At 38.9% G+C, this 22,999-nt stretch overlaps 1 protein-coding gene across 8 annotated transcripts in view; it reads left to right on the top strand.

Annotated features, from left to right (window-relative positions):
- Positions 1 to 22,999, top strand: part of LOC112149472 (muscleblind-like protein 1) — a 71,900-nt gene that overhangs the window by 27,667 nt on the left and 21,234 nt on the right. For all 8 annotated transcript variants that reach the window (XM_036214785.1, XM_036214789.1, XM_036214786.1 and 5 more), the window contains exon 3: positions 22,763 to 22,933. In XM_036214785.1, coding sequence (XP_036070678.1) covers positions 22,763 to 22,933 — 171 coding nt within the window. The remainder of the gene's footprint in view (positions 1 to 22,762; positions 22,934 to 22,999) is intronic.

Genomic DNA, 22,999 nt, shown 5'->3' with positions numbered 1-22,999 from the left:
GACCTGTCCAGGGTGTACCCCGCCTTCGCCCGTCAGCAGCCGGGATAGGCTCCGGCACCCCCGCGACCCCGAAAGGGAAAAAGCGGTCAGGAAAATGAATGAATGAATGCATTTAATTTTTGAAAACAAAACAAAAATTCCAGAAATCAAAACGTAAAAGACAAAAATTACAAAAACATAAGTAATTTTCAGAAAACAAAATTAAATGTTAGAAAAATAAAATACTATAAGAAACCGTAAAAGATAGGTGATTGCATGATGTTATTGCTTAATACCAAATAGCTTTCAGCTGAAATAATGAACAAACATCATCATCAGATACAAATTTTGTTTTGTTTTTTAAAATGTAATGTGGTTTTGTTAATATTTGCTTCACTTTTTCAGTCGTCTGATCTTGAACAATTTTTTTGGAATTTGTTAATTTGATTTGCACCTCGGGGCCACCGTACCGTCCTTACACAAACCTGTGTATTATCCTGGCTGGGAGCCTGCAATGGGAGACCAACATCCGGGATCCTTGTGGCTGCATGTTGTAGCATCAATTAATGTTAAGGTAATGGCACTGGAAAAATCTTTAAAATATATATTTAAAAAAATGGACATAAAGGTATCAGACAAAAACTGGATCTCTATAATATTCAACCCTTTGACACCGGAGATGTCACCAGCTGCACCTAAATAACACAATCTTTGATTGGCCAACACTCTTTGACTGTTTACATGATTACAGTAATTCGAGTAAGCTGATTTGTGAGGACTGTGTAAGCACTTTACTAGTATAAAGTGTGCTTCAAAACTATTATAAAAACATGGTTTATTTTTCTCTTATGATGTTTTTTTTTTTTTTTACATTTAGTTGAACAGGTTGTATCTGGTCTATATCTGACTTCGCACCCATCCTGCAGGGTGCCATAAAAAGAGGCTTTTATTAGCACATTGCTAAGCAGTGAACACAGCCAGGGGCTATTAACTTTGTCTGAGATGTCTCCTCTAAATGCGTCTCTGTCCTCAGAGAGGCGACCACTCCTGCATCCATCTGTGTATACGCCACATCAGCATCGGCACACACACACACACCCCCACACACACACATCCATCTTTAGATGTGCTGCATCAGCACGGAGACATGACACAACAACGCCAGTGCCAAAAAACACACACAAGGGCATTGGATAGTAGCCTTTAACTATGCAAATCCCTAGGTTTTCACCTTTTGGCAACCACCATTTCTCAACCATTTTCTGTAAATATCTGGGCTTGCAGACTGTGAATGTAACCCTTATAAATGTGTGTTCCTGCAAAGCTGAAGGGCATCGGATGAAGACAGCCTTAGTAGTATCAGCGTCTCTACAAGTTGAGGTGTGATGTCCCATCACTCGGATCCTGCTGCTCCTGTTGTTGTGAACAGAATATCTAATCAGCGATAGCCTGATCTATTCTTGTTGGCGTGCCTCACATCCATCCCCACTTCACTGACTTCCTGTTCACCTCCAATGGACATGGATCATTTCCTCCCTTGTCTCCTCTTTCCTGTTCACCTCTATTTTTTATTGTCTTCCTATACTGCTTTCAAAACTTCCCATTTGTAATAATCTAATGCTGCAAAATAAACACCTAAATTAGATTTCGGACAAGTAAGGTGTAAAAGTGACAGATAGAGGAAATGGAGAAGGCATTATTCACCCCAGGACAGGGCGTCATCTGGCAGATATCCTCGTCGTTTTCATCATGGAAGAGCCATAATTCTGTTTAGTATTTCCACCACATGGTTCTCTCTCTGTCCGGTTCATATACATGCCCTCATGGCAATATGTATGGAATTTGCCGACACGTTTACCATGAAATGACAAATCCACGGAAACAGCAAACCCTCAGCGAGTCCTGCAGCACAGTGCCACTTTGCCTCAGCAGGGTAATCATGTTGGAGTGACTTTGGTGTCTTCCTAATGGTATTGCAGGCACAGCGCTGGGGGGCTGGGCTCATCCCTCACTGCTGTGTCTTTGGACTTTCTCATATGATTATGCATGCATGCGTCCCTGTAGATGTTATTGCAGAAAAGCTCTAAATCTGCATGATAATGAAATTGAGCAGTTAGAATAAAAACATCGGGGATGAAAGTGGGAAAAGGCAGACGTGTCGTTACAATGGTATAGCGCATGGACTGACGTGATTATGCAGCGGGCGGACCGCCAGATTTATAATTGGTCGACAGTTGTGAATGAAGACGATAAAATCCATTCTGTTTGTCTGCCGTGAAATTTATGTCAATGAGGAGAAATATTTAACACATTTTGCACAATTTTAAGTCTTTAACATTAAAATAGCACTCACTTTTAGAGTACCATATTCTAAATGTATACTTACTGGATTATCCATCAGATTGAAAAATTGCATGGAGTATATGTAAAACTATATTTTTCAGTGGTTTTATGAGTCTGTTTATTAGGCAACAGAGAATGCTGAAGAAAACTGTTTCTGAACTCAGACCTTTAAATCAAACATGTTTTTGTTGCTACAACATTTTATTTATCGTGTTTTGTACTCCTGCTGAATATTTTATTTATCCAGAATATTTATGTAAATTTAGTACTTCAACAGTATTGATTTGATTAATGCAAAGTTGGACTATTTGAGAGTGCAGCTCAGAGTTAGTGGTGTTGTACTTTTGTACAAACAACAATTTTAAATCCAAGGGTAACACAAGTAATTGACTGGGAAACATCAGTAACAAGAAATGGAAAAATAAATCTTATTACAAATGAAGTGCTTAGTTACTCTACATTCATGAATTTTCAATAAAGGTGCGGCAAATTCGCTGCTCGTCAAAAAATGTGTTCCTGACGCCATGGCCACATGTGGGAGGAGCTATCAGCTCTGTCTGTGGATATCTCACTTCTGGGTTGTAATTATTATTAAAAGATTTTCGCGGTACAGGGGGCTATGTCTGTATGACAGCCACTTTCACAGTGTTTCTGTGACTCTGTGACTGAGCTTGAAGGCTCTCTGTCTCATATTAACCCGAGGGGGAAAAAATTAAATTAGGAGACCTTTTCCCTTTTTTTTTTTTTTTTTTTTTCAAACGTCTCGATGAGACCGGAGCTGGCAACCCCCCGCAGCATCTTTTGCGGTATTTAGAGCAAGTGAGCTTCATCGCGGGAGCGAAAGCTGCCGATCTGTGCAGAGTATGTCCCGCCTTCGCCCAAAAGTAGCTGGATGAGCCCTGGAAATCTGTTGCTCAAAAGGGTAAAGGAAAAAAAATTTTGTCCAGAAGTTCTGGACAAAAACGTTTGCTTTGGATTAATATTCTAAACGCTGAAAAAGTCACGTACCTAAAGCTGAGTTCCTGATTGGCAAATGTGCTGTGGCAACCTGTCAAACTTCAGGTATTCACATTTTGGCCATGCAGCCCAATTTGCGTCCGTCCCTCAAATCGCACCACAGGACAGCAATTCGCCTCAGAGTGCGCCTGTACCATTGATTAACATTGGAGCTGGCCGCCTCTGAATTGCATTCGGTGTGAATGCACTTTTGAGTTGTTTTCTAAATTATTATTTTGAACAAAGCTGTTTTTTTTTCTTTTGTGGTTAGTGCTTATCAGCTCGTGAAAATGTAGTCATAAAATAAAAAAGCCACTTTTGTTCAAAATGATAGGAAATTCCTGTTTAAGTTGACTTGATTCCTGGTTCACCTGGTTCAGTTGACTGTGATAATGTTACACTTTTAATAATGAAACAGCAGTAAATGACATGACTCATGAATGAATGTGTTGTGTTGCAACCAAAAACCAAGAAAAGTGTGAATAGTCTCTCAAAAGTTGGAGAAATTGTGCTAAACACAAAACATTTTGATTTCAGTGTACTTCCATCCATCCATCCAGAACAGCTGTTTGCATTAGTTCAATAGTTACAATCCATTCACTGATATCCCATAGTTACTACCTTTTCCATTTGACTTATTTTTTAAAATTTCATTTTGATTTTTGGAAATTATTTTTGTTATTCAAAATATTGTTTTTTTACTGAAACCACATTGCTGATTGGATGATGATGTATATCATTTCAACCTAAGGTTATTTGGCATGACGCCATACCGGATATGCTCTGTAAAAATACTCAATCCATCAGCGATGCCCCATATTGCAGACCTTTTCCGGTTTTAGATTGTGTTTTGTTTTATAACATTTCTGGAAATTACTTTTTTTTTCCTGAAACATTGCAATTTTAGTTTATTTTAATTATGTTTTGGTTTTTATTTTTTTATGTAATGCTTTTTGTTGTTTTGTTTTGTTTCATTTTTATGTGCCAATATTATTTTTAATGTTTTTGCACTGAGTAATTTGCTGGTATGATTTGCACTTCAGGGCCACCGTACAAAGGTGTATCGACTCTTACATTGAGGTCAGAAAAAGAACATTTAAAATCTGTAATGTATGAATTAATTAATAATTTTTATCAACTTACAAATATTTGAGTTATCCACTAAAAAGCTGTTATTCATGGACATTTTTTACAGCATACATAACAATATGCTTATATCTGTGCAAGCTAACAAGTGCAAAATATGGATATAATGTGTAAATACATAAAACACAAAACTATAACATAAATCCTAGTGACTGTAATCAGAAATGAATGACACAACAAAGGATGCAGGCGTCATGATTTGCCTTAAACATGTAAGCATGTCGTTCTGCCAAATGATATTTGCTCCTGAGGGAGCGGAAACACAAAATGTGACAAATTGTGATTACTTTCTTTGCATCTGTCCTCACAGTGTTGTTTAGTTTCCCCCCAGTAGCTATAAACATGCATTCAGGACCGTCATCATTGCCAGCATCACTCACATTTTTAGTTAGAAAATAATCAGAGTTGGATGAGAACTTCATCCTTGAAAGCCTTCATCCACAAACACAGAAGTGGGATATTTATCACAACAATGTAGCAGAGCTTCCACTGTCTCTTCATTTCGCCCGCCTGGAACATATAACTCAAAAACAGCATGTATATAAGCACAGTGCGGAGCTAAGAAATGCTTAAATAGAAGTGGAAAATGAAAGGAATTTACCCAAAAAAACAGATGCATGAACAGAGATAGAGGAAAAAGAGATAGATCGTTAAAGTGCTAATTAACAGAAACCGCACTGTTTAGCCGCACTTTGTCTTCATGCAGTATTGATCGTTCATGACCATTACTGGGCGGATGTTTTCAGACGCTTTCAGCGTGGCTTTTTTAGCCCTCGATGGCTTTCTATGGAACGTTAGATTACACAAACGGGAAAAACAAGCTCTTGCTTTTGCCACTATGAGACATGCAGATCTGCGGCCAGAGCACACTGTGCCGACGCCGTTAACGCTCCTGAATCTGGGCTTTATCAAAACAATGTGTGCTAGGTGGACAGCCAGGAGGGCGGTGTCAAGCAAACCGGTTAACACCACGGTGACATCACTGACGGAGTGAAAGAGATAGGAAGAATGAGGAATGGTTGAACAGATCAAAGATGGAGAGTGACGCACAGATAGAGGAAAGGAGCAGCTGATAGACGCCACATAGATAGGCTAAAATAATTAAAGGGAAGGCATTGAGTGGAAGTGAATGGGAGTCATGTCAGTCGGAAACGCCGGAGATTGAGAAATGTCTTTAATATCCCATTATTGTTTGAGAGCATGTTGCAGGGCTTGCTGTTGGACACAACAATTCCTCAAGAGGCTTTAACTGGATTACAGCCGTATCAGGCTCAGCCATCGAAAGGGATGCACTTTCTATGCTGCGTTAGGTCTGGCGACAGCTTGCTGTCTGTCATCACTACAGCTCTTTGCAGAGATTTGGACTCTCAAAACAAGGATCATTTATTGTGATATCACTTATGTAGGGACGCTGAAATGAAACATAATTACATTAAGATCTTGTAGTTCAAATGGCAATTTTCTATAATTTATGTTCAAATCTGTTTCAGCGCTATTTTACTTTGTCAATTAAGCCCAGACAGACAGACGTTTTCCTTGAAGTTGCTGCAGACGTGACAGCAGGGACTTTCTCTACAGATGAGTCCATTGTTAGAACGCTAAAAAAAGGTAATGACCCCAACTGCTGTTCCCCCGCCACATGCTAAAGTGGTACAAGCAGGCTTTGATCAATGCAGATCGACGCGGATGAGTGTGCAGCCGGAAGGTGGAGAAGGTGGGGGAGGTGAGGGTCTTAGGCTCTGTCGCACACTGAACGTGTGGGAGGGTATTAAGACACACCGTGTCATGTGCCCCCACATGATGTATCGAGCTAACAAAATATACCCTTAACCTATAAATGACTCAGCCTGTGTTTTTCCTCCTGCTCTCTGTCTTTCTCACCAACTGTCTGGAGAGCTTTTTATATGTGCTCATTTTGGTATTTTTGCTTAGCATTTTGCAGAAGTAATATCATTTTTGACGACTTCAAACATGCACTTGCAGACTGTCTCATTGGTTAAAGTCAAATGTTTTTATCAGTCTGAAGGTTCACAAACACCTTGAAATAAAAATCAAATTTAAACCTCCTTTGGTTTATTTTAAAAGTATTCCCAGTGGGCTTTTCATTCAGATTTTTTAGCAGAAATATTAAAAAAAAAAAAAAAAATAACCTGTGTTGTTTTCTAGGACATATTTTTTTTTCTTTATTGCAAACATCAGTTTCAGCACAGAAAACTAGTTCCAAATAGCCATTCATATACATTGTACATATATACAAACACTATAAAAAAATTTAAACAAAAAATAAAATAAGATGAAATGCCAGCGGTAGAAACAAACAAAAACGTCATACAGTAAGTGAATAAAAGTAAGGTCAAAGAAATTGTTTAGTTTTACATTTTTTTTTTATTATTTTATATTGAGAGCAAATTTCAAGACATTTCACAGCCTTTTGTTTTTTTGAAAAAAAAATTGATTCAATACATAGTTTGGCCTCCACCAGAAATAAGGAATATTTAGGACTTTTGTTAGAAAATTTGCATTTGTGGCTGTAAAATTTAGAAAGTAAAATTAATAAACTAATTAAAAATCGAAACGCCAAATTCTTATGCTGGTGGAAGCCAAACAACACATGCTTTCAAAGTAAAGAGAAGAACAGAGCAAACGTATAACAAAAGAAATCACAGAAAATTTGCCAGAAAGATTGTAAAATGGGGCAATACCAACATTTTCTAGAACATAGTTTCTGCAGAACTCGTTAGAAATTTGCCTCAGAGTTGTGGGTGGGACTGTTAGCGTGGAGTTTGTCTGCCCACTTCCCATCATCCATTGTTTACATGCTGTCCTGCTAGCTTACAGCCACTCACAACCTTAAGCTAGCATTACTGGTGCAAGAAAAATTGTGAGCAATATTGGAGCTATCCAGCTGTACAGCTTGGAGCTAGGTTAGATGAAAATAAAGATGTACATGGATCTATTTGGCTACAAGTGGATGCATAAGAATAGGGCGGAGCAGGGAACTTGTGGCCTCCTACTGTAGCTTCTAAATCACACCTACAAGCTTTTATCAAAGACCTCTTTTCATCTGCTCCTTATTCACAACAATTTGAAATACTCAGAAATGCAATTGTAGCTTAGTTTTTTCATACATGTCAATCATGACAAAAATGGCACAAGAACATGTTACGTGATTTTCACCGGCGTGGGTTTTGGAAGAAAATAAACAATTAAAACTGTTCTTCTGACTGGTCGAAAGCGCTGTGCGATGACACGTGGCTGCTGCAAGAAGTGTGGGAGTCCGTTTGTGTGGACCTTTCGTCTAAGGCTAAGTCTGAATTCCTTCCTTACTCACTATATATTATATTTGCCATTTTCAAGCGCCGTCCGTTCCAAAATCGAGTGCACTAGAAATTTCCCAGAATTCTTTGCGAAAAACCAGTGTGCATCGATGCTCAACATTAGTGAATGTAGACCACAATGGATTGCTTTGGAAATTTTTTTTGTGAAAAAAATGAACGTGTTTAAATGTAATTTTTTAATAAACCATCTACATATTCATCATCAGAACACAGTGGAGTCATAAATAGAGATCGTTAAATGTTCGTATTGATTCCATATTTGCATCGTGAAATCGGTGACGTCATATCCATTGCTTAGAAAAACAGAAGAAAAGTAGTGAGCATGGTGTCCGAATTGCTTTTAAAATCCAGGCCCCTAGATAGTCCCGCACTATAAAGTTTTCTAGTAATTAGGGCGGGAATTTGGACATAGCTTTTGTGAATCAATATTTTCTAAATATTTATGTATCCATGCGTGTACTTCAATCCATGCCGTTCTACTGCGACACTGATTGAAGATGCTTGAGTATCCTACCACCCGTCATGCGTCTTCTGGGAGATCATGCACCGCCAGAATTGCGTGACTGCTGCCCACCTCTGGGCAACTTTGGATGTGTTGTCTTACCACAACCAGTTTCCCTTAGGTCAGTCGGTCGGTCCATCTATCTATCTATTGTTTATGTTGGATTTATTACACTATAATAAAGAAAAAGTTCACTGTCTATGTAAAAAACCCTAGAGCCCTATACGCTCATAGATTGTCCACATGTGGATAAACTGATACTTTATGCTGTAATGAATTCTAAACCACCCTTATCTCCTTTAACCTTAAGGCAGTGACAGGAGCTGCTGTTGCCAACACAGCAGCAGACTGTCAAAGCAGAATTGAAGTGTGCGTCTGTGCTCTTGTAAGAAGAGATCTCTTCACCGACGTCTGAGAATTATTTATCTGGTTTTTTTATATCTCTTTGTTTCTTGGAAGCCTCAGGGTGTGGTCTTGTGATGATATGGCTCATCCCTCATGATTCATCTGAGGTGAATCTCAAAAGAACATTCCTGCCCTCTGAGTCCACTGAGCCTGATCCTGACTCATCTCATCAGGAGGGCGAGGCAAAGTAAAAGAGAAATCATTTGATACTAACAGAGGTCACAATGTCCACGAGTCAAACAAATGATGTTTTGGTCTCTTCTTCCTTTGCGTGTGCACTGCTAGTCGCAAGAAATACAGTTTTCTGGAGCTGAGGGCTGCATATTGCCAGTTGCCAAAAGCATCTTTTGTGTTCATATCAGAGCTTCTTGTGTAGCTGCTAAATAATTCGGCACAGATCCAAGTCTGTGCCAGCTTTTGTTCATGTACAAGGACAACTTCATCGTTTTATCAAGCTTTCAAGAAGGAATTTTCAGACAATCTCTTGGCTCACTTTTGAAGACAAATTAAGGAGTAAAAAAGCAATAAAATATGGATAATAGGTTATGTCTATAATGAAGAAATCAAAAAGGTTTGCACGTATCTGCAGCATTATTTCACCACCATGAACAAAAGAGAAAAAGGAAAAAAAAACATTAAGGGGAAATGCTTGTGCCTTTCACTAAAGTCCTACAACTCATTGATTTATTGTAAAAACCTTAAATGTCTTTTAATTATGATTATGCCTGTTTATAATTAAAAAAAAAAAAAAACTGTTTTTTCTGATGTAGTTTCTGGTGTGGTTTAGTAAAAAAATTGTCTCCGAGTTGTGGACAGGACTGTTGGCGTGGTGTAAGCCTCACTTAATTTCCCATCATACCTTTGTATACACTCTCTTCCGCTAGCCCAGACCTCCTCACGGCCCCCACCTGACATTTCCAACATAATGGCGAGCAATATTGGAGCACAGTTTTGAGTTAGATACCAGATCAAATGATGAAAACGAAGAGTTGCATTAGTACTCCTGTCTGCAAGTGGATGCATCAGAATAGAGCAGAGCAGGGAGCTTGTAGCCTGCAGATTGTGAGGGGGACCTGGTTGCAGACAATCATTAGCCGTAAGGAAGTCCAGAACCAGAACATCAAACACACACATGCGCCACACATTTCAGTTTATGGTTGAAAAAGACTAATAACCGGCGACCCTGACAATTACGTTTTTTTCCGTTTTAACCTTTTCACCTCTATCCTCAAAAATGTCAACAACATGCAGATCTTTGGAGAGGCCTCTGAGAAGAACCTGTACCTGTCGCAGCTCATCATCCTTTGACAGAGGTGTCTCTGTCAAAACTTATAATGCTCTTTGACAAACTGTTAATCCATACACGATTAACGTGAATTTGCTGATCTACAGACAAAAGCAGCTTTGCGCTGGTAATCAACACTTTAAAGTAGATTTCCAGTGACACACAACAGATTTCTAATAGAAAGTGTTATATTCTGACGCCAAACTGCTTTTCTCCACGACAGAAAAAGCTAATTAACGTTGATCATGTAAAGAGTTGAAGCTAACTGCGGTCAAACGTAAACGTAAAGCTCCACTGTAAAAGTCTCAACAGTTTTACAAATCAGAACACTATTGTTAATATCCTTTTTGAAACTAATTAAGAGTTTACCCTCTTTTTGACAGATTATAAGTTAATCTTGATCAATAAACTCTTTGTTCACATTAAAAGGTTTTAATGAAAGTAGCTACAACTCTGAAATCTTGTGGAATTTCCGCTTCAGGCTAATCTTATTTGGCAATTTCCGTTTACGGCTAATAATTTTCAGCGGCCATCTTGTTTGCGACCAGGCACTCTTGCCAACTGTAGATTTTACGTAAAAACACACTTTTTCAAACTGCATTTTTTGTCTGCTCCTGATTTACCTTGATTTTAATGAAGAAACACTCAAAAACGCAGTTTTAATCTAAATTTTCTTTTATACATGTCCTACATTATTAGAAAATTGCTAATAAAAACAATTTTCATTGGAATGGGTCTTTAAATCTATTTTATTGGCTCTGATCTTTGCTCCCCTCTTTTTCCAAGTGAATGGGAGATAAAACAGAATTAGACTAAGCATTAGAGACTGGGAAAAAAGAAAGCTGGAGCTAGCAGTGAAGGGAAAGATGAAGACAGGGAGAAAGGAATGAAAGGATGGAGAAACAGGGTTAATTGAAAGCAAAAGACAGGAGAAGGGCCAGATCTCAGGGGCCTCCGGATGGCCTCACTCGCTTCTTGCTGCCTCGCTGTCTGCACGTGTGTGACTGTGCTGGTGTGCCACTGTGTGTGTTTGTCTGTCTGAGGGGAGATAGTGTTGTGGATCTAATGGGAACAAAGCTAATTAGAGACTTTGCCTCACAGAACTTCACTGCTTACTATCCCTTTGGACTCAGAGCAACACTTGCCACCAATATTGCAGCCTCCAGAGAGCAACAGCAGCTGCAGGGACTCTTTCATTTGAACTCATTCATCTTGAGTTTAAAGGAGATTACACAAGCAAGAGAGGAAAATGGAATAAAGTCTGCTTTCTGACTGCAGCCAGCTCAGTGGAGGGAGAATAGTAAGCAAAGATGAAAACCAATCTCCCCTGCTGACTTGGTGACTTTGACATTATACTTAATCCCTTTACTCACCGCGGCCTTTTATTTCTCAAACTCTAATACTGACCCTGAGGATGGCCACTCTGAGGGCAGTAAGCAACACTTCCTCATTTGTTTGAGCTCAGAGAGCACCACATAGATGATCACCTCTTTTGTTACTGCCCACTTTCAGCATCTGCTCCTGTGGATCTCGTGTGGAATGTACATTAATATATGAAGATGAGGTCAGAATGTTCCCATTTTGGTTTATGTGACCTTAGAGGTGCAGTGTCAACATTATTATAGTGTTTTGTTCAGCTCAATGACAGAATGATCCTGTTAAGCCACCAGTAATCTAAGCAAATTTTAACCAGCTTCACAAATCATTTAACCTTAATTTAGTTTAGGTAGTTTGTCTAAACATGTCCCGTGAGCTTCCATTACAGTGGTCTTTTTTTGCCTGAGCTGAATAGTGTTTTAAAATCAATTCTGAATTTAACTGAGTTATCTGTACATTGGACTGTCTCCATCTGAAGATGCTTTCCAGCAAACCTCCTGACCTTTTCTAGGACAAAGCTGGTATAGAAAACAGATGGATCAACAGACTCTCCATCCTCATTTGACGGCCTCATTATTACAAACAGCTGGAAGTCACAGTACAATCTACCTTTAGCCCTCTCACTCATGCTTTGTGTCTCAAGTTATTGGCAAACACATTTTCTTCGACTAAAATTACTTAGTTAAAATTGATTGGGAACAATATATACTGTATATAAAGTAAACCTGTCACGAAAAACAACAATTTATATTGATTTCTAGCCATATGTCAAATGAAGACCTTGTGTAAAATGTAATTTCTCATTTAAATTAAAGCAACCGTTTGTCCGCATTATAAAAATGATGCGGAAAAGAAACTTGGTCTCACTATTGTGATGCAGTTTAGTCTTAAATTCACTTAAGGATGGTAGAAGACTTAAATCCAATGAAAAAAAAAATAGTTTTTACTTGGAAAAAAATGACTTAAATTTAAATTCAAAGCTTCATAACACATGATTGGCTACTTTTTTTCTTCTCTTTGTGGCAGTGTAAAAGGAACAAGTCAATCTCAAGAAGATTGATGCTTTTAGTGAAGTTATCTATTGCATTAGTTGTAGAATGCTTGGTGAGCCTGTAGGATGAAAAAGTTGGTGCACTTTTTTTATTCTACAGGCATGCTGCGGGCAACAGGTGGTGGCAAACACTTTGGCTTGGTTCGACTCCATAAGATTATGCGCTCGTCACAGTCAGACCAGGTTTCAGTGGTCAACCATCCTCATCTGTGTCTGTTTCACAAAGATACTCTTTTATCAAAGCCCACAATCTTCAATGTAGTTCTGTTTTGTTTCCCTTTTGTTCTCCCTCAGTTCAAGTTCATCTGAGTTTAGTTTTTTATTTAAAGTTTTGTCATTTCTTGCATGTATAAGCTTAAGTTTAAGAGTGTATTCAGACTGGACACATTTGGTTTGCTCAAGTGAACGAGAATGCGTTCCCATCAATAAATGTTCAGCCTGAATACATCCTAGTGGATCCTGGTCTATGAACCAAGAACTGTTCTTGGACCCATCTTTTGAGGTGGACTCGGTTCATTTCCAGTTGGACTGAGCTCCAGTTTCCTCAGTCTGAATAGGCTATGTGCTCGGAGTAAAAACAACTGGACCAAAACAGCACTGTAGCTGGGCTTTACTGGATGTAAACAAAGTAGGAATGAAGCAACCGATGAGCCGCGGACCAATGTAAAGTAACAAAAAGACGCAGGAACTCCTTGATATGAGGTCAGGAGAATGCAGGATCATTAACACAACTTTTAACGTGATACACATTGCTCCACACACTGTTTACTGACAATCTTCAGACATTGCGTCCTCAGTAACCACCTTCCGGTGTGTCTCCCCCATGCAAAAGTAACAAGTAAAAGGGTTGTAGCTGACGTTGATACAGATGTTTAACATTGGTCAGTGAAGAAAAAAGTTTGAAAAATTGAACTAACCCAACAAAGGTCTACCATTATTCTTGCTCTTATTGCTTTGCCCCACCCTCATAATGCCTAACCAATGACTGAAAAGATCTTTAGCTACGTAGTTTTGTTTACAGACTTTAGTTCAAAACAGAAATGTCCCGTAGATGGCATGCTGAATCCAGACCAAACAAGTTTCAGGACTCGATCCGGACCGAATTAAGTGGACTCCATCCGGACCAACTGACTTTTCTAGTCTGAACACTCCCTTATGCCTGGTTCACACTGGACGCAGAAGCACTGCGCAGCGCTTCCATTGGGCGCCCCTGTTAACCCATGGTGTAGTTCATACAAACACTAAGCGCTGCGGTCTGGTCTATCATTTGAAAATTTCAAAATATAACAAATTTTTCACAATAAAATACAGCGATTGACAAATGCAAGCATATTTTTGCAACTAAACAGACTGTGGAGATGAAAATAAATACAAAAACACAACACACCACACACAAAAAAAACAAAAAGACACACACACACACACACACACACACACACACACACAGTCTCTTATGAGGGGCCGTACAAGATATTATTTATTCTGAACCATGCACATTCATATATACTCTCTTTCGCATACATATATACTCTCTTACGCATACATATAATATATGTATGTGAATGAATAAATAAATAATGTCTTGTACGGCCCCTCATAGTCTTTGATACACACACAGATCAACGTGGGCCGACCACGGGGAGAGGCGGGTGTAGTTTTGGGTGTCTGATGATGGCAAAAAAAGCTCTAAATAACCACAGCTGAACAAAAGTGCCTGTCGACCGTTACGGAAAAATAAGTGTCTGGTGTGAACTGGAGGTTAAGCGAAAACTCCACCCGAACTCGACCCGTACACCGCTTCGCAGTGCTTTGGCGTCCGGTGTGAACCAGGAGTTAGTTTCAGTTGACAAATCATTCTCCTGCATGCAGATATTTCAACATCAGCATTTCTTTACACATTAGAATAAAAAAAACTAGAATTATACCTTCAACTAAAAGATTTACATGAATTTAAATTGAGTTTCAAAAGATAAGTTGTGTAACAGCAAATATTTTATTCATATTGTGTACTGTTAAATAGTTTTGCATATCGTGAGTTACTATTTAGATTTTTTTGATTTGTGATCAAGAAATGATTTGGTCTTCTTTGTTTGAGAAGTTTATCTTTCAGATTAAATAATATAAACTCCACAAGTATGATGTCATTATGCATCGCGGCTAACGATTTAGCCCCATTATTAGATTCCCGAGCTAACGATTTTGTTTCCTCTCCCACCCAAAACATGCTAGGTTAAGTGGTGCTGCTGGGGATTGTAAATGGAGTTTTGTCTAATTGAACACAGCAGCTAAAAGCCTTCCTCTAACCATGTGTTAGTTGTGGCGTGTGGGAGCTTTACTGTCTGAGGCTGCATTTGTCAGTCGACTGATGAGCTGTTGTCTGTGTGTGTGTGTGTTTTTAATCCTGGTTACACTTTTGAACTCAACTCTGTCTCATTTTGTGGTATTTTTACATCAGATTTTGTAGCTGTCTTAAAGATCTGTCTAATTGCATCTTTTTAAGGGGCTTTTTAAGCTCATATTGTAATTTGCCAACAATGTTCATATAAGGAGAAAAAGAGAACTATTTGACAAAAAAAGCATGTTTGTCAGCAGGTTTATTTCCGTAAGTGCTGCATGATTGGCCTGTGGTTCATGATTGGAGAGTTTGGGTGTTTTTGGGTGTGGGTTCTAGAAGTCACATTGGACTCTCAAACAGACTGCTCTTTGTGGCATGTCTGATGTCATCATTTTTGTATTTGTATGCTCGCCAACAGGAGAGCATGGTAAAAAAAAAGGCTTGTATTCTCTTCACAGCAGACACAGCTTTGCTGAAGGGTGTTTGTCTAAAGGAGAGTAAAAGAGATAGTGCCGTTAAAAGAGAATTAATAATCCACGTAGGTTCAGAATCTGGAGCGTTCAGCTCTACAGTTGTCACACTGGTCACGGTTCTCAATGTGCAGCAGCCGCCAGCTCAGGCGCAGTTTGAGCCAAGAAAGGGAATGTAGAAAATATTGAAAAAGTTGTGTAATGTGTGTATGAGTCAGAATGAGGTCTTTCAGAGAGGTAGATTTAAGAAAAAAAAGAAAAAAGAATCACTTAATACCAATGGCAGATTACAGCTGTAAACATCAGAAAGGCTTTTGTAAAGAATAAAAAAATAAAAAGGGATGCGGCATTCAATTCTTTGGAGGGTATACAGTCAGAGACACTGCCAGAAACACCTGCACAGCCTGCTTTGAATAATGCTAATAGGAAAAGCTTATATCGCTTGTGTCTCCATCTCTCCCTCTGTCTGTTTTGAACTCTGTCTGCGTCTCGTGTTTTGTCTGCCTTTGTTGTCGATCAGAGGAACTGTGCCACAGTGGAATTTTTCAAGCTTCACAGAAAACCAAAACACCACAAGCAGCACAGGCAGTAACTCTGACAAAGTGACCTTTTGATCGTGTCGTTTCATTGCACAATAAACAATCTGTGAGGGCAAAATGTCTCAAAAAGTACAGTGACGTAAAGATTAGAAAAAAAATCTATTGCTTTGGTTTGCATTAGACTGATTCAAATTTTTTTATGCTTTGTCATTGTCACCATCTTGGCCTGATGTGACAACACCGGTCTCTTGACTTCTCCAAATTGGACAAATAGGAAGAACAGACTTGCTTAAAGCTATGTTCACACTGCCCTTTGCAACATGCGCTCAAGTGACCACTTTCATCGAAAGCTCTATGCAGTTGAGCCTTAATGTTCATTTTGGGCTTCCATGTTTAAAACTGTCGCTTTCACGCATCGCAACACGGGTTTCTACCACCAATTTTGGGCTTTACGTACAAACGCGTAACTATTGAATGCTTGATGAAAGTTAAATCATGTCAAACTTTGACGAATCTGTGGCATAGCTTTGTTAGTGACTTTGGGGTAAAACACAGAAGTCCCACCAGAATCCAGCTATGAAAGAGAAAACCAGGGGCAAGACTCACTAGACTTTCACCGCTTCAACATTTTGCACCAAGCCTCTTCCAACTGTAGGGTTGGACATGTGCTAGTATTGTGTAATGAGTAGGGATACAGGGAAAATTCAATTTGGCGATATATATCGCAATATATTGTTTGGTGATACTTGTATCAATTTGAAATGTTGACATGATGATATTTAATTAATGATTTATGAACGTCCTTCAGCGTCTCACTTTTGTTTTCCCCTAAACTCCCAACCACTTGTTGGCAGAACTTTAAGCAGCTCTACATCACACCAAACCAACAAGATCTCACGAGAACCAGCTTGTTTTAAATGTTCTGCCTTGCGGTTTTGGTTGATACGAGACACGTGCCACTTAACTTTGACTTGGGATGGGTACCGAACCGAAACTTTGTGCCACTTTGCTGCCAGTATCATATAAAAACATGGATTGCGGTGCTTCATACTGGCTCAGATAAGAACGAATGAAGCAGTGCAGCAGTGGAGCAGGTCATGCACGCTCCGTCAAAAAGCTGTCGGCAAAGCCGGCCAAAGTTCCGCTGAATTTCACTGCTCCAGATTATAGTTTAGAGACCTGGTGGATCAGAGTGATATGTTCAACGGTCTGAAAAAATGGCCAAAGTTGTGGCGATGAGTGGTGAAATCCATGTTCTGGGTGTGAGTTCGCGGAGCTGCAGCGCATACCGTCATGCGAATAAAGCATTTTAGGTATTTTCAAGCACTCTCCTCTATCCTGTCATCACACTGAAATGTTTCTGAAAAGAATAGGCTTATTTTACCCCTCTGGCAAGACACAGGCTCCTGAACCGTTTCAAAGCTACATCTATCAATATTATAAATAAACAGCACTTTATTTCATCAATCCTTTTAGATCCTTATTGGTTAAGGGGCACATTCATTCTATGTTTTTATTTCTTATATTAAAAAATATTTAGTTGTGGGAATCAGGCAATGTTGTATGTTCCCTTTAAAAACAAATATTTCTTAATTTATCAAAAGAAAAGCACTATGAAGATACAGTTGCAGTGCTTAATGATGTGAACATTAAATAAAAGGAAGTTTATAATTTTATTATAATGAGAGACAATAAAATTCAGGCTGTTGTATTACCAGACTCTTGTCAATATCACCCCTAGTAATGTCCAGTGTGAACATCATGGGTCAAACACACGCTCAAGAATGGGTTAAACCCCTGTTCTTGAGCGTGTGTTGTCCCCATTGTGAACTTTGCATCACAGTTGATTAAAAATCTTCAACTGCTTTAGAGAGCTGTCGATTTATGGCACCCTCATCCATATTCGTGTAATTTCCATCTCAACGTTAAATAATTTTGGATAAAATGAATAAAAAAATGTATTTCTAGTCCAGTTGTCTGAGACATTGAGTGTTGGAATGTTTAAAAATTGGAGTAAACACGAACAGACTTGCATCTGGCAACTATAACTAGCATAACCAACGGAACTGATTCCAGATACTCTTGTTTTGAAATCAGCTTAAAAAAAAAACGGGGGAATGCAAGTTAATTTTTAAACACTAAACTAAAACATTTTAAAGTGCTTCATGGAAAAAGGGAAACCAAAAGCACATGGACCCAAAAAAAGAGTTAATTCTGAAATACTTAAGTCAGAAATATTATCAAAATACCTCCAAAACAAAAATGAAAGAGCTCAAGTACAGACTTGTGTCCATTAAAGTTAGGAGGATTACCCCTTTGTTTCCCCTGTTCACACACGATACAAACACGTTGAGTACCTTTGATGACTTGACCAGCATTTAGCCGTCTGCGTCAAAGCCTTACTAATATTAAAGTTTACAATGAGAAAAAAAATCCAAGTGGCTAAACATGAGTTACTATCATATTATGTTCAGCTCCTCTAGGATGAGACAGAACAGGATGACAGTCAATCAGCTAATGCTGTGGTCTACTGTAATGCATTATTTAACATGCATTTTTCCATAATCAATAACACCACAGAGATCCTGCATTTAATGACCTTGCAATATCTTCTCTAACTGAGTAATGAAGCATACAGTTGAAACTCAAATCCGGTATCTATGATTCTGTTTTTTTTGTCCATTTGGAGCAATCCAATGCTGATATTCTATTTAGTCAGAAACCCTAGGACATAGCGAGCAAATTAGAAGTTGCAAAGTCACTTTTCACCCTATATTACGTTACATTAGATATTTTTTGCTAAAAACAAACACTTGTAGGACATTGATATTAATTGGACCAACATTTTCTAAAATAAATATTTTTAATGTGTGCTTGGAAAAAAAAAAAAAAAAAAAGACAACAAGAACTTGATTAAGGTCACATCCATCACCAGAATATTACTTGATGACCATAGACCAGCAATATTCCCACGCATTCCATTCACAACAAAAATAAGATTTGGGCGTTGCAGCATAATTTGGGCGTCAGGCGCATCCACTCTTCGGTTTGGCCAACTGAACTTGGTTATTTTTCTTATTTTCATCGCAACAATGATAAAAAATATCTTGTAGTTTGATTCTTATTTTTATTTTACCCCTCTCGGACTAACGTTGGGCATTACATTTTCAAACTAGGTCACAGAAACACACAAGTAGCGGCAGAAAGAGTTTAACTCAGCATACAGGGAAAAACTGTAAATGATCTCATGAACCCAGACATGGAGATGTGATTACCAAGGCTTTTTCCAAATAAACAAATCCCATCACTAAACATCCTCCGTGACTTCTGGTGGTATTTTTGTCAGAAACTATTTTTTTTTTTTTACATTTGGAGTCATGTTTGGGTTTTAAATGCAGTCAAGCTGTTGAACTGTCTTTTTTTATTCAAAGAAGCTCAACTTTATTTGCTTACAGTCTTATCAGTCATTTACAGAGGATCACACTTGAAACTATGAAGAGGTTCACCTTTCAGCATATCCTTTCAGAGGTTGCCACTGTGATAATCAACTTTCCCTAATCTGCACATTTGGATTGGTAGAGAGTTTTTACGCCGGATGCCCTTCCTAACACATCCCTGTATTGTATCCAGGATGGGAACCTTGGACTCTTTTGGCTACATAGTTAGGCAGTAGCGTGAAGGGTCTCACCTAAGGACCCGCACTGAATTCAGATCATCGCACACCCTGGGAAACAAACCCTAAATTTCCCATGAGCCAGTTCTCCAACTGAGCCATTCAGCCGCTTCAAACTATGTTGATGCTGACACAAAAGCCTCGAAAATGCACCAATAGATGCAGAGATTTAATCAATACCAATATCAGTGAAATAAGTAAATTTCGAAAGTAATTAATCTGTAAAATTAAATAATTACAATTACTTCAAAGAACTATATAAAACAAGACAAACAATAATGAATTGTGGCAGTTTTTTAATTAAACGTAAACACCTTTTTTTGCCCATAGAGACATTTTTAATTAGTATGTTGACTTTTGAAGGTTTTAGCACAGGACGGGCAGAAAGATGAAAGGAGAGTAGAGTGGAATCTGGTGGTGTCACACCTTTGCCAGCGGGGGTTTTGGATCAGAGCATCTCCCTGTTAACTTGTACTGACATTATTTAGACAACAGAGAAAATGGGCAGAAGAGGAGTCTGACAGGCAGTCGTTCAGGCTCGCACATAATTGTAGTGATCAGACTCCAGCACAGTAAGAGATGAAGGGAGCATTAACGGAATCCCAATGAAGGTTGCCGCCTTTTCAGAATGCAGCAGATAATGCATCTCTTCTCACCCAAATGCTTCTAATTCTCTCAATTCGTACATCCTATTGAAATATTTCAGTACTGTCCTTGTGGAGCTTTTTAACTTGTTCAAAAATTTAGATATTTCTGAACTTTAACTGCTGATAAGCGAAGTGAAAACCTCTCCCATAACACAGATTTACACAACAGACAGCCTTGTGTGGTCATAGCTGATCACACACACAAACACATGGCTGGAGATGACATGCTTGAAAAGGAACGCGCTCCGAAAATCAAAAGGCATTAACCAATTAGCACCAATCAATAGTCACAGCCACACATGGATGAGCCAAACTTGGAGAATTGTTAATGTGTGCCTTCAGGCCAGAAGGCAGGCTGGGAGCGCCGTTCCCCTCAGCTCTCTTAGCCAATGAAAATGTTGGAGAAACTCTTGACATTTTGCTGCTTTCCAATGCAAAGTATCTTTGCCGCTGTAGCCAGGCAGAACAGACTTCACGGGAAAAGAAAAGGTACAGAGAGATCGAGCCGGATGAGTTGAAAGGAGAGAGAGAGAGGTGTTAGTGATGTAAGAGGAGTTGAAGAGCGCATGTGTCAGCTTGTGAAAGAAAATGTCACAGTGGGTCACAGTAAGCAGCAGGTAATCTTACCGAGATAAGCAGTGGCACGACAGCCACCCTTTAATTCCTCGTGGGAGGTGGCAGTGGGGCACCGTCGCAGGCAGGGCTGCTCCACAAATCCTCTCAGAATGAAATTCATGTAAAGTAGTTATGGAAAGACAGTGGACGGAGGATGCATTCTGATGAAGTAGTAGAACAAAGACGAGGCGCTGTTCCGCACGTGCTCCACACATGCATGAACAAACAAGCACCTCTGCACCTGCAGCGCTCTGCTATCATCATTTTAAAACTGAGTTTGTAATTGAAGGAAGGGGAGCAAAAAAATAAAAAAGAGGAAGAGAATTCTAAGATATTACACCTATCTGGGGGAGTGTTTGGTGGAGCAGGCATTATGGGAGTGTAAATTACATTCCCTCCTTCTCCCCTTGGGCTGCAGACTGTTGGATGAATATAATCACCCACAGCAGCAAAGTCACACTCTGTCTATAGACACAAACATAATGTTAGATTGCTCTGATGTGAGGCTTTACTGCTGTTGCAGAAGTCTCCAATCATGTATCGACGCAGCATCGGCTCTCCAGGCTGCTATTTACAAATATTGTGTCAAAATTGACGCATAACTCGTTAGTCTCAAATGGAGGCCAATTAATGATGATTCATGAGGTTTGAAACAACATCCGGCATCCAACAGGCCATTTTTAATTTTGCAGAGAAACAATAATCAATACGTAAAGACATTTTCTTTTGTTACCTTTGTTCAGCTATACCTTTCCTTTGAAAATTGCTGTGAAGAATTTTTTTGGAGATGATATATGATTTTATAAAATCACGTTTTCATTCTATGTTGTTAAACTGACCTCAAACTATCACATTATTAATTTAGACTTTTAAAACTTCTTATTTGTAATTATAAAAGCATGTTTTGTAAATCAGTGAATAAAATGAGTTGGAGAAACATATCAGCAGACCAAAAATTAAAGGTGAAATTCTCAACAAAAACCACTTTCATTTCATTCTTGATTGGGGTCATAAACTTGGTTTGTACCAAACAATCTGTTCTCACTGATTGTTGGCCAGGAGGAAGCATCACTTTTGGACATGCATGTTTTTTTTAAGCTGTTACTTGAAAACATGTCACCATGGCAACGATGGAAATGAAAATACCTTCTCTTTTTGTAGATTTAGTATGATGAAATGCTTTAAAATATCGTCTGAGTCAAAAGTCCGGAATTTCTGTTTGTGTTGGGTTTTCGTGTGTGAAATAATAACTCTTTATGCCTTTTGAACAAGACAACAAGCCATAAAACAAAAAGCTTGAGATTCACATTTCTGCAGTGGTTTAACTCTATCTAAATGTTTATTTAGTGGATTCTATTTATAAAGAACATGCCTTTTTTCATTTAAAGGGCTTATACTATGCACAATCAACTTTTGAGCTTTTACGTTTATTATACTGTTCATTTGTCACTATTAAAAACCCCAAAGCATTATTTTGAGACGTTCACACATTTCTGAGCATTCCTCTAAAAACCTGCGCTATGAGTACCAGCCCCTCCAAACCCAAGAAAATGAGCAGGCTCTCAAGAACCGATGTCAAATAGTGTTAAACACCCCTTTTTAGGTGTGCCATATATGATCATATATATGGATATAGTTTACTCTGAAAGCCTTAAAAAAAGGATGGGTATGGCTGGTATTACATTTCATGCCACACATGGAAAACTCAGAACATGCATCATGACATGAAGGTGAAAGGTTTTCCTTCTTTGAAAGCTGATCCTAAGAGCTATTGACCAAGCGTCCGTTTGTAATACATTTTAAATGAAAGAGGTTTCCCTTCCCATGTCAGTTAAAGTGAGCAAACATGATGGTTACATCTCCATTAGACTCTGTATAACAACCCCAGATGCTGAGGATGTAAGGTCAGCCCCCGCTTAATGGGAGGGCAACAGCTCGAGTCAAGGCTCATTACTTCTTTACATTAAGCCACAGTTAAAGGGGAAAAATAATAATTCACCACTTTCTATGTAATCATCTCCCTCAGCCTTCTTTCTAACCATTCTTCTCCCCCTCATCCAGGGCCGCTGTTCTAGGGAGAACTGTAAGTACCTGCATCCCCCCCCTCACCTAAAGACACAGTTGGAGATCAACGGCAGGAATAACCTCATCCAGCAGAAGAACATGGCCATGCTGGCCCAGCAGATGCAACTTGCCAATGCCATGATACCCGGTACACAAATACAGCCAGTGGTGAGTAAACACATTCAGGAAAAAGTTCTGTTCTGTTTCTCAACGTGACATTTCCCCACAACTTTT

Source organism: Oryzias melastigma, linkage group LG13, assembly GCF_002922805.2.
Source record: "Oryzias melastigma strain HK-1 linkage group LG13, ASM292280v2, whole genome shotgun sequence".
Taxonomy (NCBI): domain Eukaryota; kingdom Metazoa; phylum Chordata; class Actinopteri; order Beloniformes; family Adrianichthyidae; genus Oryzias; species Oryzias melastigma.
This window is presented reverse-complemented; position numbering and strand designations above follow the sequence as displayed.